This window comes from Pseudopodoces humilis, chromosome 1, assembly GCF_049639895.1.
Source record: "Pseudopodoces humilis isolate 2021_Gansu_Grassland_sample_001 chromosome 1, ASM4963989v1, whole genome shotgun sequence".
NCBI lineage: Eukaryota > Metazoa > Chordata > Aves > Passeriformes > Paridae > Pseudopodoces > Pseudopodoces humilis.
The window spans coordinates 86,725,665-86,748,250 of NC_142200.1; the positions used below are offsets into that span (position 1 = coordinate 86,725,665).

General features: G+C 44.4%; 1 protein-coding gene across 1 annotated transcript in view; it reads left to right on the forward strand.

Moving 5' to 3' along the window:
• The window catches only part of BMP6 (bone morphogenetic protein 6), an 89,184-nt gene that overhangs the window by 63,641 nt on the left and 2,957 nt on the right, over positions 1-22,586 (forward strand). Inside the window, exons 3-6 of the mRNA XM_014254494.2 lie at positions 11,211-11,359; positions 12,549-12,746; positions 20,317-20,393; positions 22,385-22,495. Coding sequence (XP_014109969.2) covers positions 11,211-11,359; positions 12,549-12,746; positions 20,317-20,393; positions 22,385-22,495 — 535 coding nt within the window. The remainder of the gene's footprint in view (positions 1-11,210; positions 11,360-12,548; positions 12,747-20,316; positions 20,394-22,384; positions 22,496-22,586) is intronic.

A 22,586-nucleotide genomic window follows, 5' to 3' on the forward strand; every position in this document is an offset into this window, starting at 1 on the left:
TGCCTCCTGGAGTGATGTGCATGCTGGTTAGGATGTTACATCAATGCCCACTTGAAGAACTAAACAAAGTCCAGACAGTCATGCAGATTCCGTAGATGTTAGATATATTGTTCATTCAGAGCCACGTTGCAGGAAAAATGGCAAGTGTTGGTCTGCTTCAGATTCCACAAGTAGAGATCCCACCTCTGGAGCAGGAAGAAAACCTCTGCCAAGTGTCTGTGGAAGAAACTGATATACTGCTCTGTGGCAACCACCAAAGAAGGGCACAGAGTAGAACTGTCAAATTTTATGTGGATATAATATTTTTTCTGAGTAAACTGAGCAAGCAAGGCAATGTGGGAAAGAGAATAAAGTACTGGATAAAGTACAGGATATGGCCCCTATGGTCCTGTTCCTAACAAATTTACAAACGCTCTGTTCTGAAGGTGGCTGGGTGCAACAGTGATGCTGGGACTTTATATCTGTTTCCCACACCACACCAGAAGCATGCCAGAATGGGATTGCACTGTGAAGCTGTGACATGTGTCCTTTGGCATCTGCGTATCCTGGGTATCCCTGGGTGCTAGAGACCTCCCTACAGACAGAGCAGAGACAGCAGCACCAGGGTGGGGACCACCAGGGTGGTCTCTGTTCAAGAGCTGGCTAGGATTTTGTGTCTTTCTGTCCCCTTCTGCCGCGTTCCTTCTGCCATTGCTGGCGGCCATGCTGAGGGGATCCTGCCGCTGGGACTGGGAATCGTAACGCGGCTTCCTCCAGGCCCAGGCTGCCAGCAATTCCCTGTCCCTACTGACAGGGGCTAGGCGTGAACCGCTGACCCAGGGATGAGTGTCTGTAGTTCATTACTAACCTCTGACTCATCCAGTCCCTCAAGGCTCCCTTTTTGTTTCTTTTCCTGCTTTATTTATTTGTTTTTACTGGAGACGTTTGGCTAAAGCATTTTGTGCTTCATATGAGTCTGTGGGACTTGTCACATCATCCTCACAGAGGTGGGCAAGATGTGGCTCACAGATTCTTGCAGCTGTAGAAAGGACATGCCCTTTTCCATTCTTTCTTCCTTTCAGCTAAAAGGACTCTTTCATGTATGTGTAAAATATGAAATCATATTTGAAAACGTACTTCTCTATGAATACATGGATAGGCTTGAATTTTATGTACATATCTCTATATAAAAGTGCATATATATTTATTGATTGTCCCCTTTATATTAAAAATATGCAGATGTTAAAAGAGTTAAGATAGTAGATGTGTATTGCATATTCAATGTCATATTCAGTTGAGGTCTGACTCCATTAGCTACAGCTGCCATAGGTTCAAACATTCACTCTCACTGGTGACCTGGGCGTACTTTGGCCTGTAAACATTCTTGAAAACGAATACTAAAAAGCTGTATTTAGCTGTTTGTTAATATCTCTGCATGGAGGGGAAAAATGCCTCAGATTATTCTGGTATGCCTGAAGAAACTGTATCATTTAAGAGGTTATAGCTTTTGATCATCCATCCACTTACTTGCTTTTACTGGGGTAAAAAAAGTCCAAAATGTTTTTTTTCTCCCCTCTTGTCTCAGCAGATTAATTTGAAGTACAATGTTCTCTTTTCCAGTTCAGAACACTGGAAGTTAAATTATAAGGAAAAGAAAGCACTGGGTTTTGAAAGAACTTGCTAGATATTTGTAAGGTTTCTACTGAATTTTAGAAAATATCTTACGAGCCAGAAAATAACAGCTGCCTTTGACTTAAAAAAACAAGAACTACTAAAAAAAGTTGTGTCACACTTCCTTTAGATTAATGGTTTTGAATAAGAGCCTGATTTTTCCTGTCATTTTATGACATTTTATTGCATGAGGGGGAGTCTGTACAGATCTTGAAGTCTAGCTGGTGAACTAGCAGGTGAGAGACAGGAGTTGATGTCGCACCTTTTTTCATCTTTTTGTGCTGACAAATATTCCTTCTGGTAAGGACAATTCATCTCTAAGGGCTGCAGAAGGTGCCTGTTCAGTTAACATTTGCACTCTTCAGAGAAAGTTCAAATGCACCATGTTAATCTTGGCTTTTAAGAGGTTAACAATTGTCTGGGACAATTTTATTGGTAGCTCCTAAAATACTTGTGGGCACAAATGATTCTTAAGAGGGCAGCTGGCATGTATAGATTTAAATCAGGAGTCTACAAGGGAAAGGCAGCATGCACCTCTGGGGCAAAAATAAAGAAAAAGGATCCTGCCTGCTTCTGTCAAAGAAAGTTTGGCAGGGCAGGAGATAAGAGAAATCTTCAGTAAATAGAAATCTTCACCAAAGCTCAGAGCCTGGAAATATCCCTTGGCTCCAATTAAGTGTAATGAAGTGGCTTAATTCAGTATTACTTGAGCAAAGGGAAAAAAAAGCTCATTTGGACAGTAACAGCATGAGCTTGTGACTCCAGCCCAGATGTGCACTGCTGCACGGATTCGTGAGGCATTGCTGGCTGCTCCCTGATTGCTAAAAATGGAACCAAGCCTGAGGCTAAAATTTCTGCCAGTTGCTGAATTATCAAACTGATTTTTGCCACTGTAGATAAGGGTAGTATCAGGGACTATATGGGCCTGTTTGAGGCTGTCTTCTAGGCAGACATGTATGGAAGGAGGGCATGAATGATCAGAGATCAATGCTGATTGAAATAGCATAAAACCTCTGGGCAGAAATGTGACCTTGTCCCATCAGAAATATGAAAAATATACTTGTGGGGGCTCCAGGCAGTGAAACTCACATTGAGGACAGTGTGGTCTATGTACATTCTCTCTCAAATAGGAAAACATTTTTAATACTGACTCACTTGTGTCAGTAATATTTTCATCTCCCCATTCCTTCCACTCTTTCATAAGGTAAGAAAAATAGTGCCTAGAAACGAAGCTTTTGTTTTTTAACTAAACTGTGGTTAATGGCCACATTTTGTCATAACACAAACTGTTGGAGCTGTCAGTGGGATGCTGCGAGGAGATTAATGAAATCCTCAGGATGGATGGGTCAAGCTTGTGGCCAGCCATCAGTGGCATGCAGTTTGGATTGTGTGGAGAAGAGGCTTCACCAGGCAGGGCTGAGGTGACATCTGGTTTGCTTTGAGGAGGATGACTGGGTTTTGAAACAGGCTGTGGGCTCTGGGGGCTGGTGCTGGGAGAGGGAATGGGCGATACATCTGGCGGATGTTGCTTCTGACCCCCCAGAGTTTTAAGACGCTGGGCTGTTTGAACACTAGGGTGGGATCTTTTTCTTTCTTTCTTTTTTATTTTTATTTTTTTTTTCTCCTTTGCAATATGCAGAAAACAGGGACGTTTGCCAAAGCACCAGTTTAGGAAGGCAAGTGGTGTCAACTTCCAGGTGCTTGTCCCACCTTGGCTGTATCTGATGGACTATTTAATTTCAGCAGGCAGGAGCTACACAGCCTCAACTCTCCTCCCTTGTGTGGTACCAACACACAGCTAAACCTGGCACCTAGGCTTGAGTCTAAAGTGCAGGACTGATTCTGTGGAAGAACCGGCAAAGCTATCTGTGATTTCTGGTACCTCTTGGGAGTGGAATGCCATGTAAACAAGACCTTTACAAAGGAAGGGAAGAAATGAGTTTTTCCCTGAAAACAGATCATTATTTAAACAGTTTCTTTCTCAAAACGTCCATGCCCTCACCCAGAGAGGTGTCAGGTCAGGACTAGGGAAGGCAGTTTATGGTTGATCAAAGATGTTAGTCCTTGGTTTGGATCATCAGTATGTTTTCAAGTGTAAATATCCTGCTAATGCAGACCTCAAAACACTCCCACACTGTCCAAACAACCGATCTATGAAAAACACAGTGGCCTGTGTTAGTGATCAAAGGAAGATACGGTACGTTAATGGTCAGTTTATTAAACAGTTTGGTTTGCACCCAGAATGAAATATGGGAACATGATGGTCAGGAAGATTCCTCCTACATGAAGAGACATGTGTGGACATAAATGTGCCCTGCAGAGCAACTGCCTGGGGACCATGTTCCTGTTCTACTGAACACAATTCCTTAAGGGTTAAGGTACTTGTTGGTTTTAGCTGCCAGTTATAGTGGTAATAAAGTCTTCCTCTTTGCAACAGGATATTTATACAAATGTGATCCGAGCTTCTAATCTAAAGGGCAAATTGATTCAACGGCAGTGTTTATAGCTTAGAAAATAAATAACCCTCCTCCTCCTCTGGGTTTTGGAATGGGTTGTGTAATACAAATGACAAAGCTAGCATCAATCTGTTTCAAGTTGGGGTCAGATTTGTATATAGTGTGCATATATTTGTATATGATAGAGCTGTTTCCATGATGCTATAGAGAGGCGTCTGTCCGCATCCCAGCTCAGCTCCCACTGTGATTTGTTGTGTTTTAGGCTGGTTGCTTTAGAGCAGTTTGAAAGTCAGAGTTATTCTGGGTGAAACATACTGGTTTCATAACCAGCTAGCATCTTCGATCTAAACTAAAGAATGCCATATCAGAATGCCTTCTTTCTTTACTTAATGGACAAAGATAAATACTACCCCTTTGCCCTCTCCCCCATCTTTGTGCCTCAAACTGCATTTAAACTCTGAAGTGTAATACTGTAGCCATCACCACAACTAGAATACCCCTTTTTCTTATAGAATTGTTGTAAAAAGAAAAAAAAAAGGTAAATACATTTCTTATTCCTATGAATTAGATTATTTTTTTTTTTTTTACTTTAACTGTTCCAGTTGGTAAAAATATTCATTCCTCAGATCTGTAAAGCTCAAGACCTTAAGTTGAATAGGTTGGGACACCTTTGCAGCCAGATATCTATGTTGACTTTACTGGGGATTATCCCAGACCTGTAGGTTGAACTTGCCATAGTCATAGTGTCTTCTAGCTCTAGGCTCTGATTTTTCACTCTTTGCCAGAAGCACCTCTGAAACCTGGGTTTTACCCTGCTGCTCTCTGGTGAGTCTGGAAGACTTAACCCTCTGCCCTTGGAGGCTTTGCTGCCAGGGGTGATGGACAGACCATTTTCAGCACAGGGTTACCCATGACATGGAGCAGTGGAGGTGCCAGACTGAGCTTACCCATTCCTTCTTGTGCTTTTCTATGTCTGGATGCACACAGGATGGCTTTCCCCTCCCTATGCTGAATTGCAGAACTCGTCCAGAATGTCCCGACATCTTCATTCCATGCTTTTTTCCTTTGCTGGCTCTCAGTCCTTGCAAATCAGTGCCCAGCTCCTGGTCTTCTCTTCCACCTTGGAAGCAACTTCATTTGTAGGTTGACATTTCTTCATAGCTCCTTCCTTGTTTGTAGAAAACTCTTACAGGCTGTGTACATCACTCCCTGCCTTCTGACCCACAGGTGGCATAGCTTCTTCAGGACAGTTAAACTGAACCTCATTTCTCATGAAACAAGAGAGACTGCCTTTGTTTTCCATGGCAGCTCACTCCAGGTGTTGGTATTCCCCTGCCTGACGCTCTCTGTAGAGGGGAGCACCAATAGATTACATTTTCTATGCTGCTGTTAAATCTTTGGAGTGCTGGTCATTTAGACGCACTAAGTTGTTAAGGTTTTGTATTCCATCTCTTGGCAGTACCTCGTGCCGTGGGAGCTCCACATAAGGTCCATGCTATAAGTAATAAACACTTTTAAATTTGAAGTAGTGCTTACATCTACTGCAAGATGGGGTATCTACAGGTCTCAAAAGGCTGCAGTTTCAAAGTTTTATCTATGTGGAGCTCCATCCAACTCTGTAAGACCGACTCAGTTGTGGATAAGTGTTATTTGCCCATTGAAAGTAGGTAAGAGTAAACAATCTTGCTAGTTTGCTCTACGCAGTATAAAGTTTTACAGAGAGCTGAAGTCACCGCAAAATAAAGACGCTGATCTTTCTGAGGTATGCAGAAGAGTATTTAGAAAGTGTATTAATTAAAATGTAGATTCCACACACTTGTGTGCAAAATTCCCTCTTGAAAAACTGCTGCTAGGCAGTCTAGACTATTATGTCAACTTGTCTTTGAAGAAAAGTAAACAAAAAGGTTGAGCCGAGGAAAGTTTTAGAGACTTATAGTAATTAATGCTTTGGTAAATGGCTGTTGATGCGTAACAATCCTTTAAACACCTGGGTAATTGCAAGCTTTGAAGTTGGGCCAAAAGCGTTGTTCCAAGACATATAATTAAAATATGAGACCTTTAACTTGGTCATTTTGAAGGTGAGATTTCTGTTTGTTCTCACTGTCTTCCTGGTAAAACTTCTGTCTGTTCAGGGAAAGATGGCCAGGGAGGGTGGGAAAGTAAAAAAAACAAAAACTTGTTTAACAGATGCTTCTTTAAATTTAGCTTTTTATAGCTCTGGTGTTTTTCCTGTAGCAAAGTTCCATGTTGTAATGTGTATCCAGAACAGAGAAATTATTTTAATGTGAACATTTCACTAAGTATAGTAACTAAGAGAAACCACTTGACCTGGTTACTAATTTGACTAAATTCTAATTTAATTAGTGTTCAATTAAAGAGAATTAACACCCAGAGATGTTCTGTTGAAAGGTTTACACAGAGGTTTCAGTTAACAAAATATTTATCTTAGAGGGGGAAAAGCACCGAAGTAAAATGCAAGCTGTTTCTCCTATAAATGCCCTGAGCACATGGTTGGGATGCCAGCATTAAGAATAGTAGCTATATTTGATATTTATATCTGACAAATCTGCTCTCTGAGGACACTGGAGCTAAATCCTACCTTCTGGATTACACAGGCCATATTTCCTCCAGTAAACTGTGTATTCTGTTTTGTTTATTGCAGCCACTTGTGATTGCTCTGTTGACCTTTGCTTCTCTGTCTTTCTCCAAAGTCTTCTGAAGGCCATGGAAACATTCCCATTTATTTCTTGATACTTGAGCCATACTTCAGGGCCTTGATGTGGAACAAAGACCTCCTGTTTCAAGCTGGGAGTCTCTAGTTTGCATCTTCCTATTTAATATCGTCTCCTGTATCAGGAAAGTTGTTTCAGCTCATCACCTCTGTTTTTCCCATTCACTTGGTTCCCTTTAATAATAAAAGGTTAATACATATTATGCCTGCAGCAGCCTTCCTATGGAAATCAGAAACTGGATTCATCCAGATGGTCAAGCACCATAAAGATGAAAATAAAGATGAGACTGTTAGGCACATTAGTGACAATGAGGTGGCAGTAGCTGTGGAAAAACCCAGAGGCAGGTTTAGACAGAGAGTATGGTAAGAAGCTGCCTGTTTTGGTGATGAAATTTATCTTCTGTGCACTGAATTTTAAAGTGCTGTGGAGGTGCCAGAGGTGCTGTGATGTCCTTGACATCTGGGGTAGTTTGGGCATGAAACCTTTGGACTGACTCTGCTTTCTTCAGCCTATGTTGAGAGCAGATACTACTTCCCTTCTCTTCAGTGATGCTGGCTTATAAATTTATTTATTATTTTATTTTTCTAGTTTTTCTTTTTCCTCACACTCCTTTCCTGTTTCCCTCAGATTCCATCTTCCCTCTGTTGTTCTCAAAACCTGAAGCCTTCAGACACCCTTCCATGACTGTGACCACATACACAGTTGCTGCTTCCCCATGGAAGGCCACTTCCTGCCTCACTGCACAGGATCAATGTTGTCACTTAATGACTAGAAATTCAAAACTTTGTTTTGTGTGACTTGCTCAGTATATGATCCGTTTCTCTCTTTCTTGTCCACTCTTAAATTTTCCTTCAACTGTGGGCTTGTATCTGCTTATGTGTAGTGCTCTTCAGCATGGTGTTTGGCTGCTTCCTAAACTATTTCTCTTTTGGACATGGCTATAAAGCCTCATTCTTCTTGTGCAGATGAAAATCTTTGTAACTCCTTTTTCTCTGCAGACTTTTTATCCAAGGTGTCTCCATCTAGTCCTTGCAGGTCTCTGTGTCCCCCCATGACTGCAAAACACCCTCCACCTTTCCCTGTCTAATGAGATGTTCTTTCCCTTTGACCAGGGGCTGAGATGACATATTCTTTCCCTTTGACCTTCCTTCCTATTTACCTTTCACCAGAAGCTAGTCTGGGAGATTTCCCAGTTTCCATTTAAAGATCAGACATCATACAGCTGTTTTTTTGCAGGAGTAGCAGGAGTATCTCCTAGCCACGTGTCTATAGGAAAAGAGCAGATTCTCCTCAGGTGATTCTTGGTATTTGTTTTACTGAGGGGGAAAGAAGGGGAAAGTATGTGTCCTGCATGAGAAAAGTCCAGAGGATTTTGTTGCTAAGAGCTGAATCTCTGTTGAGCCTTTGTGGGCAGCAATTTTCAAGTACTTACTGCTTGGCCAAATTTGAGGTGATTTTCTTAAGTGGGGAGGGACATAAAAGATTTCTATTCTGAAAAATATAAAGGAGTGGTTAAAGACACACAGTTAAATAGTTGGGAGGTTTTTTAATGTGAGTAAATTTTTTCTTTTTTTCTCCCCCTCCCTCCTTAATTTTGTCTTTAGAAATAGGTGACTGACTATTTTTTCAAAACCTTCATGCCAAAATGGAAACTAGTAATGATATACAGTTCTGTGCAACCTGCTGAGGCCTGGGCGACAAATGTTGATTGAAAAGGGGATTAAAGAAAAGGTATTCAGATGTGTTGCCTACATGTCCACTATGCCCTAAAATACTTGTGGGGTGAACCTTCAGCGTTGGCTTCATCCAATGAATGAAACAATGTTTTTTAAAGAATGGAAAAGTCATCTAAATAGCAGAGCTGATTGAAAACCAGTCCTGTATGAGACTTTTTGCAGAGACTTAACTGGAATGGAAAGCCTGATGTTCCATTTTTCTTCATTTTACAAAGGAATCAAAATCTTTGCAAAGGGAGAGTGACAGACTGGGATAAAATGGCCCATTCATGTTTGGTAGAGTTGTTCTTTGGTCAGGCAGTTTTCTTACTATGTTTGTGGAGGACACTAAAATGGGGGATACCCATTGGAAGGCAAGTCTGTATTTTAAGTAATCTAATAATTGTGGATTTAGGTTCAGTGTGAGGTGGGGTGGAGGGAAATCTGATTTGGTGGAAAGAACAATTGCATTTGGACATGAAAAATCATTGATGTACATACACCCTAGGGAATGACTGTGTCCTTTGTAGTTCAGCAGCATGAATTTAAGGATTATAGTAGATCACAAGGTGAACATGAGTTAACAGTGTGAATCTTGTGAAGAAGCCAAAATCACATTCTGAGGTGTATTAGAGGCACAGTCTGTGAGATGTGTCAAGATTATCCTTCCACTGTACTCAGCATCAGTGAGCCATGATCTGAGCTGAATCAATAAAAAGCAGTGACAGAAATCAAAGTCTATAAAACAGGGCTTGTTAAGGAGAGACTGAAGATATTGTTGTAATAAGAAGGGGATATTGCTGTGACATTTAAGTTAGATAATAGTGGGGGGAAAGAAAAGTCACATGAAGCCCATTCAATTTCCTGGAAAGATGAGAGAGTTCCTGAGGCTGGAGATATAAGAGATCAGGTGAGGCAGACATCTCTCAGGAACAACATAGATGTAGGTGATTCCGCCTGGAGTTCAGGGGAATGGGCTGCATGATGCCATGTGGACCATTTTGGCTTTATGGATCTCTGATGTCCAAGTACCTTCCCAAAGGTCAAGGCAGTGGGAACGTAAACTTTCAACCTCTTCTTCATGTGTTTTTAGACCTGACTTCTCCTATGTGTGTGTTTCAATATTCTGGAGGGTTTGCTTTTAGAGTTCCTGGGATAGAGCAGTTACAAAGGACAGAGATCAGGAAGCAACTGGTGTGAGAGGGAAGGTTGGAACAGGTGCTAGGAAAACCCCTTTTCAGATATAGTTGGAGAAACCCAACGTTTAAGTCATATTCAGAGGCGGGAATGATCTAGAAATTCATCCCTCTCTTAAAACTGGAGAGGGAAAGAGTGGTCACAGCTGCAGTTGCTGTTTGCAATTGCCTTTAAGTAACACTTCACAGCAGTTTATATACACTGCCTGGGAAAGCCCAAATCTCAACCTTAAGGTTTCCAAAACATGTAGCAGCTGACCAGCCATAGCTACTTGCTGCTGTTGGAGGTGAAGGTCAGAGTTGATCATGAGCCCTCTTCCTGCTGGAAGAACGGTGGCAAAGACTCCTGTGGGAAAGGCTGCTGAGTCAACCACAGTGTGCAGCTACCAGTGAGGTAGGAGAAAGCCTCCATGCTGTAAAAATAGCTGCACTAGGAGCTCTAGTACACTTTAGTGCTTGTTTTTCCATGTGTGATCTCATGCAAACCAAGCTGCTGGGCAGTATGACATAGCAGTTGGCCAAAAATAAAATGTAACTCAATCAAAATTTTTTTTCTGAACTTAACCTTTGGTGGGTAAGAGAGACAGGTACCCTGTTTCCTCATTTACATTGTTAGAAAAAAAATGCAGGGGGAAAAAGAGATGAAGATGGGATTGACACCTGATATGCATTTTGTAGTAGGATAGGGTAAAGGGTAGGAATTGTAGCTTTCTTGCACAGGAAAGTTACATCTCTAATACAGTAAGAAAATGTACATGGGATTTCTCTGGGTGCTTCTGCAGCTGATTTCATTGAATAGAATTTGGGTGAGTACTTGGTGCTGCAAAAAAGTTACTGACTTAAAAGCAATTGAAGCCGAGGCCCGTAAAGGTGATGCAAGACAGCCTTGGAACAAGGTGTTCAATCCTTGTTGATAAGCCTCAGAAAAATGTTTTTAGAAGCCTTTAGAGGTCCATTTCCCTTCACTCTTTGATGCTTGGCCAGTTGTCTATTTGGCTCTTTATTTTGGTCAGTTGAGGTAAGCTTGTGTTTGTGTATGGTGAGTTTAAACCATGACACCCCTGTGGCAAAAGTCATTGAATGCCTGCTCATGCTGGTGGTTCCATGGGCTGTGAATGTAATAAATGTCTGAATGAAGTAATGTCAGGGCTAGCAGTACGCTCTTCAGGAAGAAGAGTGCCTTACTAGTCCCTTGCTGGTGGAGAAATGGACAGCCCTGAGGATTAGGATTGCTTTCCTCCATTTTAGAAAATGGTGAAAACCTTTATAATCCTGAATCTCACGTGTGGAAATTCACATGTCTCATGGCAAAACTCTGGATACAAACAGGCAAATTTGAAACATTGTTTTGTTTTAGACCTTAGTATGACTTAGAACTATTTCAGATTTTGTTTCTGTAACAGCAAAAGCCAGGAGAGAGAATCCCCAGCCTCACAATCTTGTCATTACCCTTCTCTGCAGGGCCTCTGACCTGTTTCTGCTGGACACACGGGCGGTGTGGGCGTCGGAGGAGGGCTGGCTGGAGTTTGATGTCACTGCCACCAGCAACATGTGGGTGATGAACCCCCAGCACAACATGGGACTGCAGCTGAGCGTGGTGACCCAGGATGGTAGGTTAAGGGCCAGGTAACACGAGTCATCCCTCAGTCTCATGGATGCTGTCTAGAAGTTATGCTAACAGAACTCAGCTGGAATGGGGCAGGGTGAGCACCCTGCCTTTGTAAGGCAGCCGTAGCCAGCACCACGAGCAAGATGTCTGAGGGCACAGGTGGTGGGCTGTCCTGGCTGTGTTCCTGTGATGGACATGTCTTTCCCCATAAGTGAGGTCAGGTTTCTCTCGACAGTACCAGGAGCAGCTGGTGGAGGTGGGTTTGGGTATGGCCCCAGTTTCTGGGTAGGGGGTGGAAGGGGGCATGGAACTGGGATGCCATCTGGGGTGAGGTTTAGGGATAAGAGGAAGAGAAAAGGCAGATACATGGGTGTCTACCTCCCCATGTGGGTTTATAGCAGCCCTCTTGGCTGCTGTGGCAGCTGTTGATGCTCAGATCTCATCAGAACTGACATGGGAGAGCTGCTGGAGAAACTATATGGTTTCTTTGTGGAGCAGCAGCAATGACAGCATTTCACAGCCTACAGAAACTTTGAAAGGTGGAAGAGATGCAAAAGAGCATGAATTGCTTTGGAAGATAAGCAGTGGAGAGGTTCTAGATGAGCAGAAGGTGACAGTGGCATTCCATAGGAATGTCTCCTATTCTATAGGAACCAGTCTCCAACCTGTTTTTTTTCTACTGCTTCATGCTGGAGTTTGGTACACCTGTGATGTCAAGTAAGACTAGAGGGGCTGTCCACTTCTCCCCTAGGAAATGTTAGTGCCAACCTCTACCTCACCAGTGGGCTGAGAACCCATCACTGTGCTCCTGGCAAAAGCACACCATCTTTTTGCCTTCTGCAGTCCCAAGACATCTCCTAATCCCAGGTCTGCTTCTTGTGTTTCACAGGCAGCAGGACTCATTTCATGACACATCTGAGTGTAGTGTTTGATGTATCTATCTATATAACTTTACTGCCAAAATGGGACTAGAGATGCCTAAGGGGAACCAAGGAATCAGATGCTGCAGTGAAGTCTTGTCCAGCATGGGTGGAGTGCTGTCATAAAAATGTCCATAGGTTGTGGTGGCAGGAAAGGAATGTTTGGTGTTTAAAGAGGAGTATGAGCAAGAAGAGAAGACACACTGCCTATGGGGATACCAGGCTGCTGCACCGTTTCTCTAAAACTCCCTTTTTTTGTTTGGCTTGAAGGTTTCAGCGTAAACCCTAGAGAAGCAGGGCTGGTAGGGCGAGATGGCCCTTATGACAAGCAGCCTTTCATGGTGGCCTTCTTCAAAGTGAGCGAGGTTCACCTACGCACCACTAGGTCAGCGACCAGCAGGCGCAGGCAGCAGAGCCGAAACCGCTCCACCCAGACTCAGGACGTTTCCAGGGTGTCCAGTGTCACAGGTAATCACGGAATATGGGTAACCATGGGACACAGGTAATCATGCAGCACAAGCTGGGATAACTTCTTGTGATGGCTCTGGTTGCTTTGGAGTGCAGAAGCAAGAAGGGGGCCGTGAGGTGGGATGCTCTTCCTTGGGGGAATAGGTTACATTTGCAAGGTTGTGGAAGAGGAGGTCTCACATAATGGAACTTACAGGAGTCCTCTTGAATCCAGCCTGGAGTCCAGACCCACGTGTGAAGTTGCATTCATTGAATTCAATGCAGTGAGGTATTTTAACCACAACACTTGTGCTTGTAGGTTGCTTGCTATGTGCAGTATTTGTCAAGAATTATGACCTGTGAAGTGAAGTATTTAAAAGACTCTATCTCTGGATAGAAAGGTTATATCTGTGGAGAGGTTGCATGCTGCAGGTACTATACAGAAGCCTCGTGAGTGCTGTTGTGGGCTGCTGGAGCAATAGAGAAATAATGGCATTTTGGCAAAAATTAAGAATCTTCTGTCTTCTAAGTCTTGTCTGTTTTCCATCACCAAAGTGCTACAAGCCCTTCATTCACTGAGTACCTTCTTTCTTCTCAAACATTTCAGCCTATTCCAGGCTCCTTGATTAATTTGCTTATGCTGCCCCCTTCGTTTCCAATAGGATCCCTGCTTTTCCCATGTCTAGAAATGACTATGCCCCATGGAAGAGAGGCAGCTGTATTTTTTTAGTCAATGTCCAAACACAGCTGAGAGAGATGAGCCAGCATTGCTGATGCTTAGCTGGTGGGAATCTGTAGGCTGTTCCCTGCTCTTGCATGCTTGGGTTGTGGGTGAGCCATGCTTGCACCCAAGGTGGCTCCATGCTGCAGGGAGCAGAGCCAGGTTGGGAGCCCTCCTGGGCTGGCAGCCAGGGTTTGTGCACGGCTGTGTGTTGACTCAGCTCAATTGCTCCAGCCCACTGTGGTGATGGAGTTGCCCTCTGGGTTAGCGCATGCCAGCAGCAGCTGGCCACTAGCGGCCTTTGCATATCCTTGTGGTGCACACTGCAGCATGGCTGTGGGCTCCTGTGCGTGGGTTCTAAACTACTACACTATGCCATGCCATGCAAGTGCCAGACTCGGCTCAGTGTGAGATGTCCCTTCGTGGATTTTAAGGGCAGGAGGAACAACTCAGTTTTGCAGCCCCAGGGGAGGCTGGCCAGTGCCAGCGTGGCATTTCTGGAGGAGTTACCATCTAATCTGTGTTATCATCTAATCTAATCTAAGTTGTGAGTCCTGCTTTGGTCCTGGTCTCCTTCAGTGCTGGTCTCTTTCCATGCTGCAGTTTTAAAGCTGGGCATCGTAGCTGCTTACTGAGTTACTTTCCTGCATGATGAGCTTGCCAAGGACACAGGTAGTTTATTCAGCTGGGTGTTGTAAGCCCAGCTGTTATGCAGGCAGCTCTCCCACTTAGGTAGGTTCAGCTCCCTTCACAAGAGCCAGTTTTTTAATGCATTCACGGTGCTTTGGGAAAGCTACTTGCTGCATTGCTGTTTTGTGGTGCTAGTGTCACTTGGAATCAGGATAAGCTCCAGCTTTCTCTCCGTGGCTCTGCAAACTTCACAGTGCTGAAACAAAATTTTCACACTATTAAATCAGGTGATGTGACTCAAAGCCTCAGAGGGAGCAGATATGTTGGGCAAAAAGAGCCATTTGTACCTTGCTGCTTTCTTGACTACACCACACATCAGGTCATAAAATTCTAAAATGACAAAAAGGGAAAAAAATAGCTGGCAGTCTCTGGTCTCGAGGGCTTTTTTAGGGCCAGCTTTAATTTAAAACCTGGAATTTGGCAGTGCAGTAGTCAACAAGGTATAGTTGAGACTGTGGATTTAAGGCAGGGGAAAGGAGGGGAATTTAAAGTTAAGATGTATGTTTGGTTGGTTTCTGTGTTTAGAAAAGGGAAACTACATCATCTTGTTTTCCTTTCTAAGTGTGACACTCTCTGACTGTTCTCTTTAAGAAGTGGTTGATTTAACAGCACGAGAGGCACCAATGACAAGAAGTATTTTCAGCATTACCAGATCAAAGGGTTTTTTGGTTTATTTTTTTTAACTTGTGAGGATAAAAAAATCATAATGCATGGTGGGGCTGAGAAAATGTTTGCCCCAGGATGAAGCAGAAGGCAAGCCGAGCGATTATCCTGAAGGCTGCTTAGCCCTTCTGAGGGTGCCCTGATGCATCTGGACACAAAGTGGGTGTAGAACTGGGATACTTCAGTTCACTTCTGTGCCTCTCCTTGCCTGTGCATCTCCTCTCGTTTCTCACATCTTGTCAATTTTTTTCTGTGCTCTTCCCCAAGCTAGGATTTCTGCTGCCTACCAGAACTTGAGAGCAGTTTCTGTCCTGCAGAACAAGGTAGTTGTTTGCTGTTGATGGGTTTTTTTTTGGTAGATTGCAACTTCCTTCCTCTGTGTTAATCAATACACAAGGTTTTCTTCTTTCAGTGCAAAAAGGAAACCCTTTCTTGAAAGATGCTGTGAGTTGTTTCGGGGCAGTACATTTTAAAAAGCCCTCTTTACTGTCTGGATATGGCAGATATTTCAATCAGTTTTGAGTGCATGAAGTGTGCTGCTGGGCCAGTACTGGACCTGGGGAGGCAGGGAGTTAGGTGAGAGCATGCTGCTGTGTGGCAAAGGGACCCAAAGGGACCCCAGCATTCTCCCTTTGATGTGCAGTTTTCCTGCAGTCAGTACCAAGAGCTCAGGTGCTGAGCCTGTGTTGGTGGCACAAGGTTCTCAAGGGTCTGTATTTTTTTGCCAAGAATGCTTACATCCATGTATTATAAACATGTAATTATCACTGGCTTATATAAAGCAGAGCTGGGCCACCCCCGTGGTTATAGACTGCTTTGACATAGAGTCCTGTGCCAGTGCATCCCTGAAGCCTCAGTTCTTCTGCAGAAGGAGGATGAGCAGGAAGTCAAAGGAGTATATTTATCTGCTGAGGCAGAAAGTCATATGCCAGGTGTGGCCCTGGACATGGAGGAACACGGTGGTGGAGGAGCATGTAGATGTTTCTCTGATGTTGTCTGCAGGGCCTGCAGGCCCTGGCTCAGCTGAATCTTGCAGTGGGTTGAACTCGTGCTCTCAGACTCGTGCTGACCCTCCAGCTGACCAAAGAGATGGGACTGTCCAGCACAACAGGTGGTGAACCTCTGCCCTTCAGCTAACTCTGTGGTTGGCTTATGGGTTCTGCATGGGGCTATCTCCTTGTCCAGTGGCAATAATCCTTCTCTTCTGCAAGTCAGCCTCCAGGCACATCCCTTCCTGTCAGCCCCTCCTCATGGAGAGAATTTAAATGCCTGACTTTGGACTGCACTTGCTGCTCTGAATGAAACTCAAGCCAAGTCCCTTTTCAGGTCCTTCTCTTTAATGCCCTCTGGACTGATGTGAGGTGCTCCATGAAAAATGCCCTTCAAGTGGCCTTTCCTTCTAGCAGATGTGCACAGCACCAGACAGATTTCCCCATGTGTACAGGAACCAGATATTGCAAAGGGCAGCATGCACAAGCACTGGAGGAAAATGAGGCCAAATGCTTTTGTGATGGCAAGGGCCTTGTTAATAAACTTTGGAACCTGGCAGCCAATCTTCCCTTCAGTATAGCTTTCCCTTCAGTGCAGTGTTTGGATGCAGGCTGGAGCAGCATGGCCAGCATTTCTGGATGTGCCTTCACATGCAGGTTCACGTCAGCCCGACATCTCCCCTTCTTCCCACCCAGGCAGATCACTTTCATGTGAAGTGGGCTGTTATTAACTGTGTGATCAGTTTACACCAGCTTTATCCGAACAAATCACCGAAGTCAAACACCAAGAAGAAGGGGCTGGCCTTGAAGACCTCTGTCAAAGCTATTTTGAATCAGAGAAGCAATTAATTACTGTGTGGAATTTGGTAAACTGGCACCTTGGGAGCAGCGAGGGTGTTCTCAGATGGATCGACCTCAGTAAATATTTATATGTTCTTTGCCAGCACTTAACGTGGGAGAGATTATAGGAAATCTAGGGTGGGTGCATAAGTACCTGTAGGAGGGAGACCATTAGGGTCAGGCTGTTCTCTCACCCTTTTCAGCTACACACATGCCAGTGTCCAGCCTTAAGAGAAACATCTGTGCTTGCAGAAAGTCAGACTTGGGTCCTTGGGCAGACAGCATTCAGTGCAAACGCACAACAGAGACAAGCTGTCTTAGCTGTGCTGTTTTAACTGTGCAGCTCCGGGAGTTATTTTTAAGTGCAGAACTAGGGGTTTGAGCTTTTTTTGAATCTCTGTTTTAGACAAAATTGTTTACAGTATGATTAAATGCAGTGCCTCGTAAGTGCCAAGCTAGTGTTTCTGAATTGGTATGTTTAGGGGAAAAAATAGACACCATTTTGCTAAACCCACAATGAGCCTACAGGAGCTCCCAGAGCAGCTCCCTAAACTCTCAGAGATGTTGAAGGCCTCTGGTGAGCAATCCCTGCCCATTGTGCCATGGCATTGTAGGCCAGCCCTGGGGCTGTTTGCAGCACCTCCCCTGTGCAGGCTGCTTGCTCTTGGCCCTCCTGGCTCCCTGCTGCAAGGCTGGAGGAAGGGACACAACCCCTGTTGCCTCTTGGCAGTTGGGTCATGCACTGCAAACCTCCTGGAGTGGCAATTTGGGCTGAAACAGCTGAGCATGCTTGGCCTGGGGTGGCTGATGCTGCTTTCCACGCTTTGCAGAGAATGTGTTGTGGAAGCCAACTTCGGTAGCTTAGTGAGCTCTAGCTCACTGCCAAAACCCTGTGACTCTGTGTATTCCTCCTCTTTTCAGACCTGTAACTGGATGTATGTCCAGTGTAGGGCATATGCTGAGCCCCAAACTGTAGGGAATGGGTCATGATTATGTGCATCTGTATTGCTGCATCTTTTTCCCCAATCCAGAAAGCCACTGCTAAGGGTTGCTTAAAGGTTTTTGACTTACCTGAAGTTGGGCTAAAATAGCTTCCATAAAGCAGATGTAGTAGGCAAACACATAACAAGAAAAGAGGGCAGGGGATCTTGGGATGAGGGTTAAACAGGAAAAAGTGTAAAGCCAGGGAGAGGGGATATTTAGTATGTTGACATTTAGGAGAGCAAAGGCTGAGGCTGGGCAAGTGAGGAGGTAGAGCCATCTGTATCTGCCCTGGATGGAGAGCAGCCAGGGCTCCATGCAGAGTGTGAATCAGGTGACTCTGACCAGTGAGCTGAGGTGAGTTTTTGGGGGTAGTGTGAGAGAGGACACATTCATAACATGTTCTGCTTGGTGTAGCTTGTTAAGCAGCTCTTTTTATCCACTCCTGTGTTTTCTTAAACTTGTGATTGCTTGCAGCCTTCCTTCCCACTCCTGTTTTCTCTGCCTCCCTTGCCTTCTCCCCTATCCGGTAGCAGATTTGGGTAAATTGTAGCTGGATTTGGAACATAGCACCATTTTACCCACTCAGTTGTGAATAGATAACTCCACTGTCAAAAACAGATGTTTTTCCTCTAAACAAACTATATATTTCCCATTGAAGAACAATCAAGTTTTGTTTTCAGGTGCTTTAATGAAAGCCGTTAATCACTAAAAGTATATTCTCATTTTTTTTCCCTCATTATGACCAAATCATTTTGAAACATCTCATGCTAGAAATTTGCTCCTGGGCTGAGCCAGGGACTGGAAAGCTTCATCTGAAATAAACCACCACACCCTGGTTTCTACTGGGTATGTCTGGTTTGAAAATGGAAAGCTTGAATAGAGAGACTCGCCTCCGTTCTTGCTACCGCGTGCTCCTGGAAGAGCGAATGTTTATGCTGCAGCAGGCTGTTAACCAGCTCTGCTCACCTGATTAAATCCGTGATTGAAGTGAAGCTATTCAAAGTCTGAAATGCAATCCTTAGAGTTTAAAACCCAACTGCTTCTAAAAACAACTCTCTAATCTTTCGTGGTTGGGAAGCTGGGTTTGAGGTGTAGGGTTTTTTTCAGCCCTCAGTGTTAACTGTACCCAGCTGTACCGCTGTGCTGCCCTTAATGTCAGTTGGATGTGCTTTTAGTATTATAGTTTTTCTTTTGAATAAATATTTGCATTTGTAGTTCCCAAACTTCGGGGGGGGGAGGGGATGGAGGTGGGGGTTGGTGCTGGAGGGAAGAAAAAGAAAGGCTTATTCAGAGCCAAGGAAAAAATCACTAAAATATTTTTCTATCCCAGCTGCCGCATCTGGGGAAGGCTGCACTGGGAGGGTGCCCTTTCAAGCCATATTAGGGGCACCAGGGGGCTGGTAAGCTGAAAGGTCCAGGGCAGCAGGAGGCAGGGACATCAGCCTGTGGCATCTGCCTGCTGACAGGAGCGCCTCTACTTCCAAATGAAAATTGTGAGGGTGGAGAAGGCCCCTGTGGAAAGGCATGGGAGGAAAACATGTACAGTGACCTGGGCTCCCAAGCTGCTTGGCTGAATTTGTTGCCATCCCTTTTGTCCCTACCATCGGGTGCAAAGCATAGGATCAGCAGCTATAGCTGGTGGCCAAGTCACTCTGCTGCAAGGATGGTTTCTGTGGCTGCTCTGCTGAGGTCCAGCAGCCACCTGAGGTGTGACAAAATCAGTAACCACCCATCAGGGTGGATCTGTGCAGCCACCTGGAGGTGAAAGGCTCCTCTGTCACAGTTCGGCTCCTCTGCTCACTGTGGTTTCAGGTTCACACGCTGAGCTGCCTCTCTTTCCAAATATAAATGGGAAATTCCACTCGCTGTCAAAAGCTGTGCTTTGTGGTATCATCAGGAGCAGCTCCTGCATGATTGAAATATCCCCATACACTGTGCCATGGCAAGGGAGAAGGTCTTGGTCAGGTCTTTGCATCCTGTGTCCCCACTTTTATTGACAATAAGGAGCAAATCAATGGTGAGAACACATCAAGAGCTGTGTCATCTGTAGATAAGCAGTTTATGGAAAGGAGAAATGTGTTTTTCAGAGTATGGTTAGTAAAGGTCCAAGGGCAGAGGTGGTGCCATGGGTCACATGAGATGTGTGGGGCAAGGTGGGGTGGGCACAGAGAGGAAAAAGGACATGGCTTCCCTGCCTACGGGACACCTTAGCTGTTTGAAGACCTCTGCAGACTGGTGCAGGGGTACAAGGTGATGATTAACCTTCCTGGGGCTGTAATTCTCTCTCTCTCAGTGAGTGTGTGCAGCTTGAGCTCCTCACCTGGGGCAGGACACGTAAGAAATGAGAGCTGAGGAAGTGGGGTGAGAGCACCAAGTGGGGATGCAGCCTATGCTGGGCTGAAGGAGTAGATTTCTTTTTAAGAAGTTGTTTTACTGGAGGTGTTTTCCAAGCACTTTAAAGACAGCTGAAGTAACTATAACTGAGTCACTGTTACTTGGGTTACTCCATTCCCACAGGCATCTTAAAAGCTTCAGCCCTGCTTCGGATGTCCCTCAACACCCTTATCCTTTTGGCTGCTGAGGGAGCTTGTCACTTCTCGCTGCTGAGCCCGCAGCATGCACACATCTGGCCAGATGTGCCCTCCAGCAATGCTCTGCCTGTTTTACTTTCTAAATTCTTGTTTTGCTCTTTTTCTTTTAACAGATTACAACAGCAGTGACCTAAAAACAGCGTGCAGAAAGCATGAGCTTTACGTTAGCTTCCAAGACTTGGGATGGCAGGTGTGTGATGTTTCTCTCTGGGTAAACCAGACATTTTGTTATGAAATGTTATCTAAACAGTGTCACGGTAATTCCACTTGAGTCTGCCATTATGCTTTAAAATGTCCCTTGTGCCTCCTCACTAAAACCAGTCACAGAGAAGGGCAAATAAATATTGATAGTTGTGACATTTGATAAGATCCAGAGAAAGCTTGATACTTTATGGGATTCAAGTACACAGTCATTCTCTGTCACTCATGGGAGTCACGGTACGGGCAAGGGCATATATCTGTGTACCTCTAATGATAAGGAAAACAATCTGATGTTAAGCAGTGATTTTAACTAAATTTTTTTTCTAGTGATCACCCTGATTTTAACCTTGCCCATTGCTTCAAATCCTCTGCAATCCCTGCCCCACAATTAGCACTGCCTGCGGTAGGTAGACTGAAGACTGAGTTTAGTTGCAACACCATGAGGCCAGAAAGTTGTTTAGAGTATGTTATTTAGGACCAGGCTATAGTGCAATCAAACATCACATTTCAAAGAATGCCCTCACCTTCTCTTTCTTAATTATTTTTTTTTCATTCTTTTATTTAGCACTTGTGATGGAGGTCCCATTTCTATCAGCTAATGTTTTTATCAGGGTGCCAGGACTGTCCCTGCTGCTTCTGTAATACCCAACAGATGAAAGCCCTCTCTCAGCTAATGGGACAGCAGCATTTTTTGTAGCTTCTGTGTCAACTCCATCCCACTAGCTGCAACTGTGGGTGTGGGCTGACTCCATTCCCCATTACTTATAGGTGGCTTTTCACTTGAGCAGAGTCTCTCCACTTCTTCCTTATTTTACTTGCCCTGCTTTTGGGCAGAAAGTGGGTTCCAATTGGGAAGTTCACAGTCTTGAAGGCATTACTTTTACCTTTCTACTTGCAGAAAGATAAGATGCTGCCAAAGGAAGGCCACATACCAGCAGGGCTCATTGTAGGAGTTGGAATCCAGGTCCTACTATTTGTAGGAAGATGATCAAGGGAAGGTAGAGCCCCCTGCAGTTGCTGGGCACTGCTATTTCCTTCAGAACAAACTTGGTCAGCAAAGCTGCAGCAACAGTGTGTGGCTGCTCAGGCCTGCTGTAGCAAAATTCAGGCAAACCGAGGTAATGGCCAGGTAGAGTGGAAATTGCCTAAGAGATACACGCACATGAAACATATTAGTACGTCCTTCTGCAGTGACCTGCAGAGCCCACCACCAAGGGATGCCAAGTGTCTCCTGTTTAGTGGTGCTGCTTTTAATTTTCCTTTGGCTTTTTTGTGTCAGCAGCAGACAAGCTCTAATTTCTTTAATAGCCTTTTTGTGAAGAGTTCCCTTTTAGCCTAGCCTGGCATTCCGATTGCCACTGGAGCCACCTGCTAGCTCATGCAGCTCAGGTTGGCTGTCCTGCCCCTCCTTTAGGAGTCTGGCTGATGTGGAGAAGCTGTTATGCAACTAAGATTTCCCACAGTGTCTTTAGCAGAGTAGTGTCCCTGTGTAAGAGTGTATAAGCTAGGCTGTCTGAGGCAGCACACCAGGGTTTTATACTCCTGTTGAGAAGTTGCCTGGTGGAATTGTGCCTGTGTGCCTGCTTATATGTGATTTTCTCCATAAGGGGACAAGAGCTGTGCGTGTGACACAACCTAGGAAAGGTATTTCAGCTGGAGGGCCTGCAGGAAATGTTGGAACATAAAGGTCTCTAAACCACAATCCCCACAATGCAACCCAGAGAGAATTTTAGGGATAAAACCTTAGTTAATGGTAATTGAGCTGTATATAGATGCACACCATTCTTTGGACCTTAAAGTCAGTGTGTCCACGAAAAAGTGATGGTGCACAAAAAGGAAAAAAACAACCAACTAAAACCCCAGCAGTTTCAGTGAAAACATATTTTCACCCTCAAGGAAGAAGTTAGTGGAAAATTTTCAGCTGCCCTTAATTGCATGCAGTTGTCTGTTGAGCCACATTCTGTTTGTTTCCCTAAAAAGGACTGGATAATCGCTCCAAAGGGCTACGCAGCCAACTACTGTGATGGGGAGTGCTCGTTCCCACTCAACGCCCATATGAACGCAACCAATCATGCCATTGTACAAACTCTGGTAAGTCACCAGGCAGCTCAGTGCCAAAGCACCAGGTGAATTTGTAAACAATGTACCAGTGTCTCAGTTGTGTTTTCTTTCTTGGCAACAG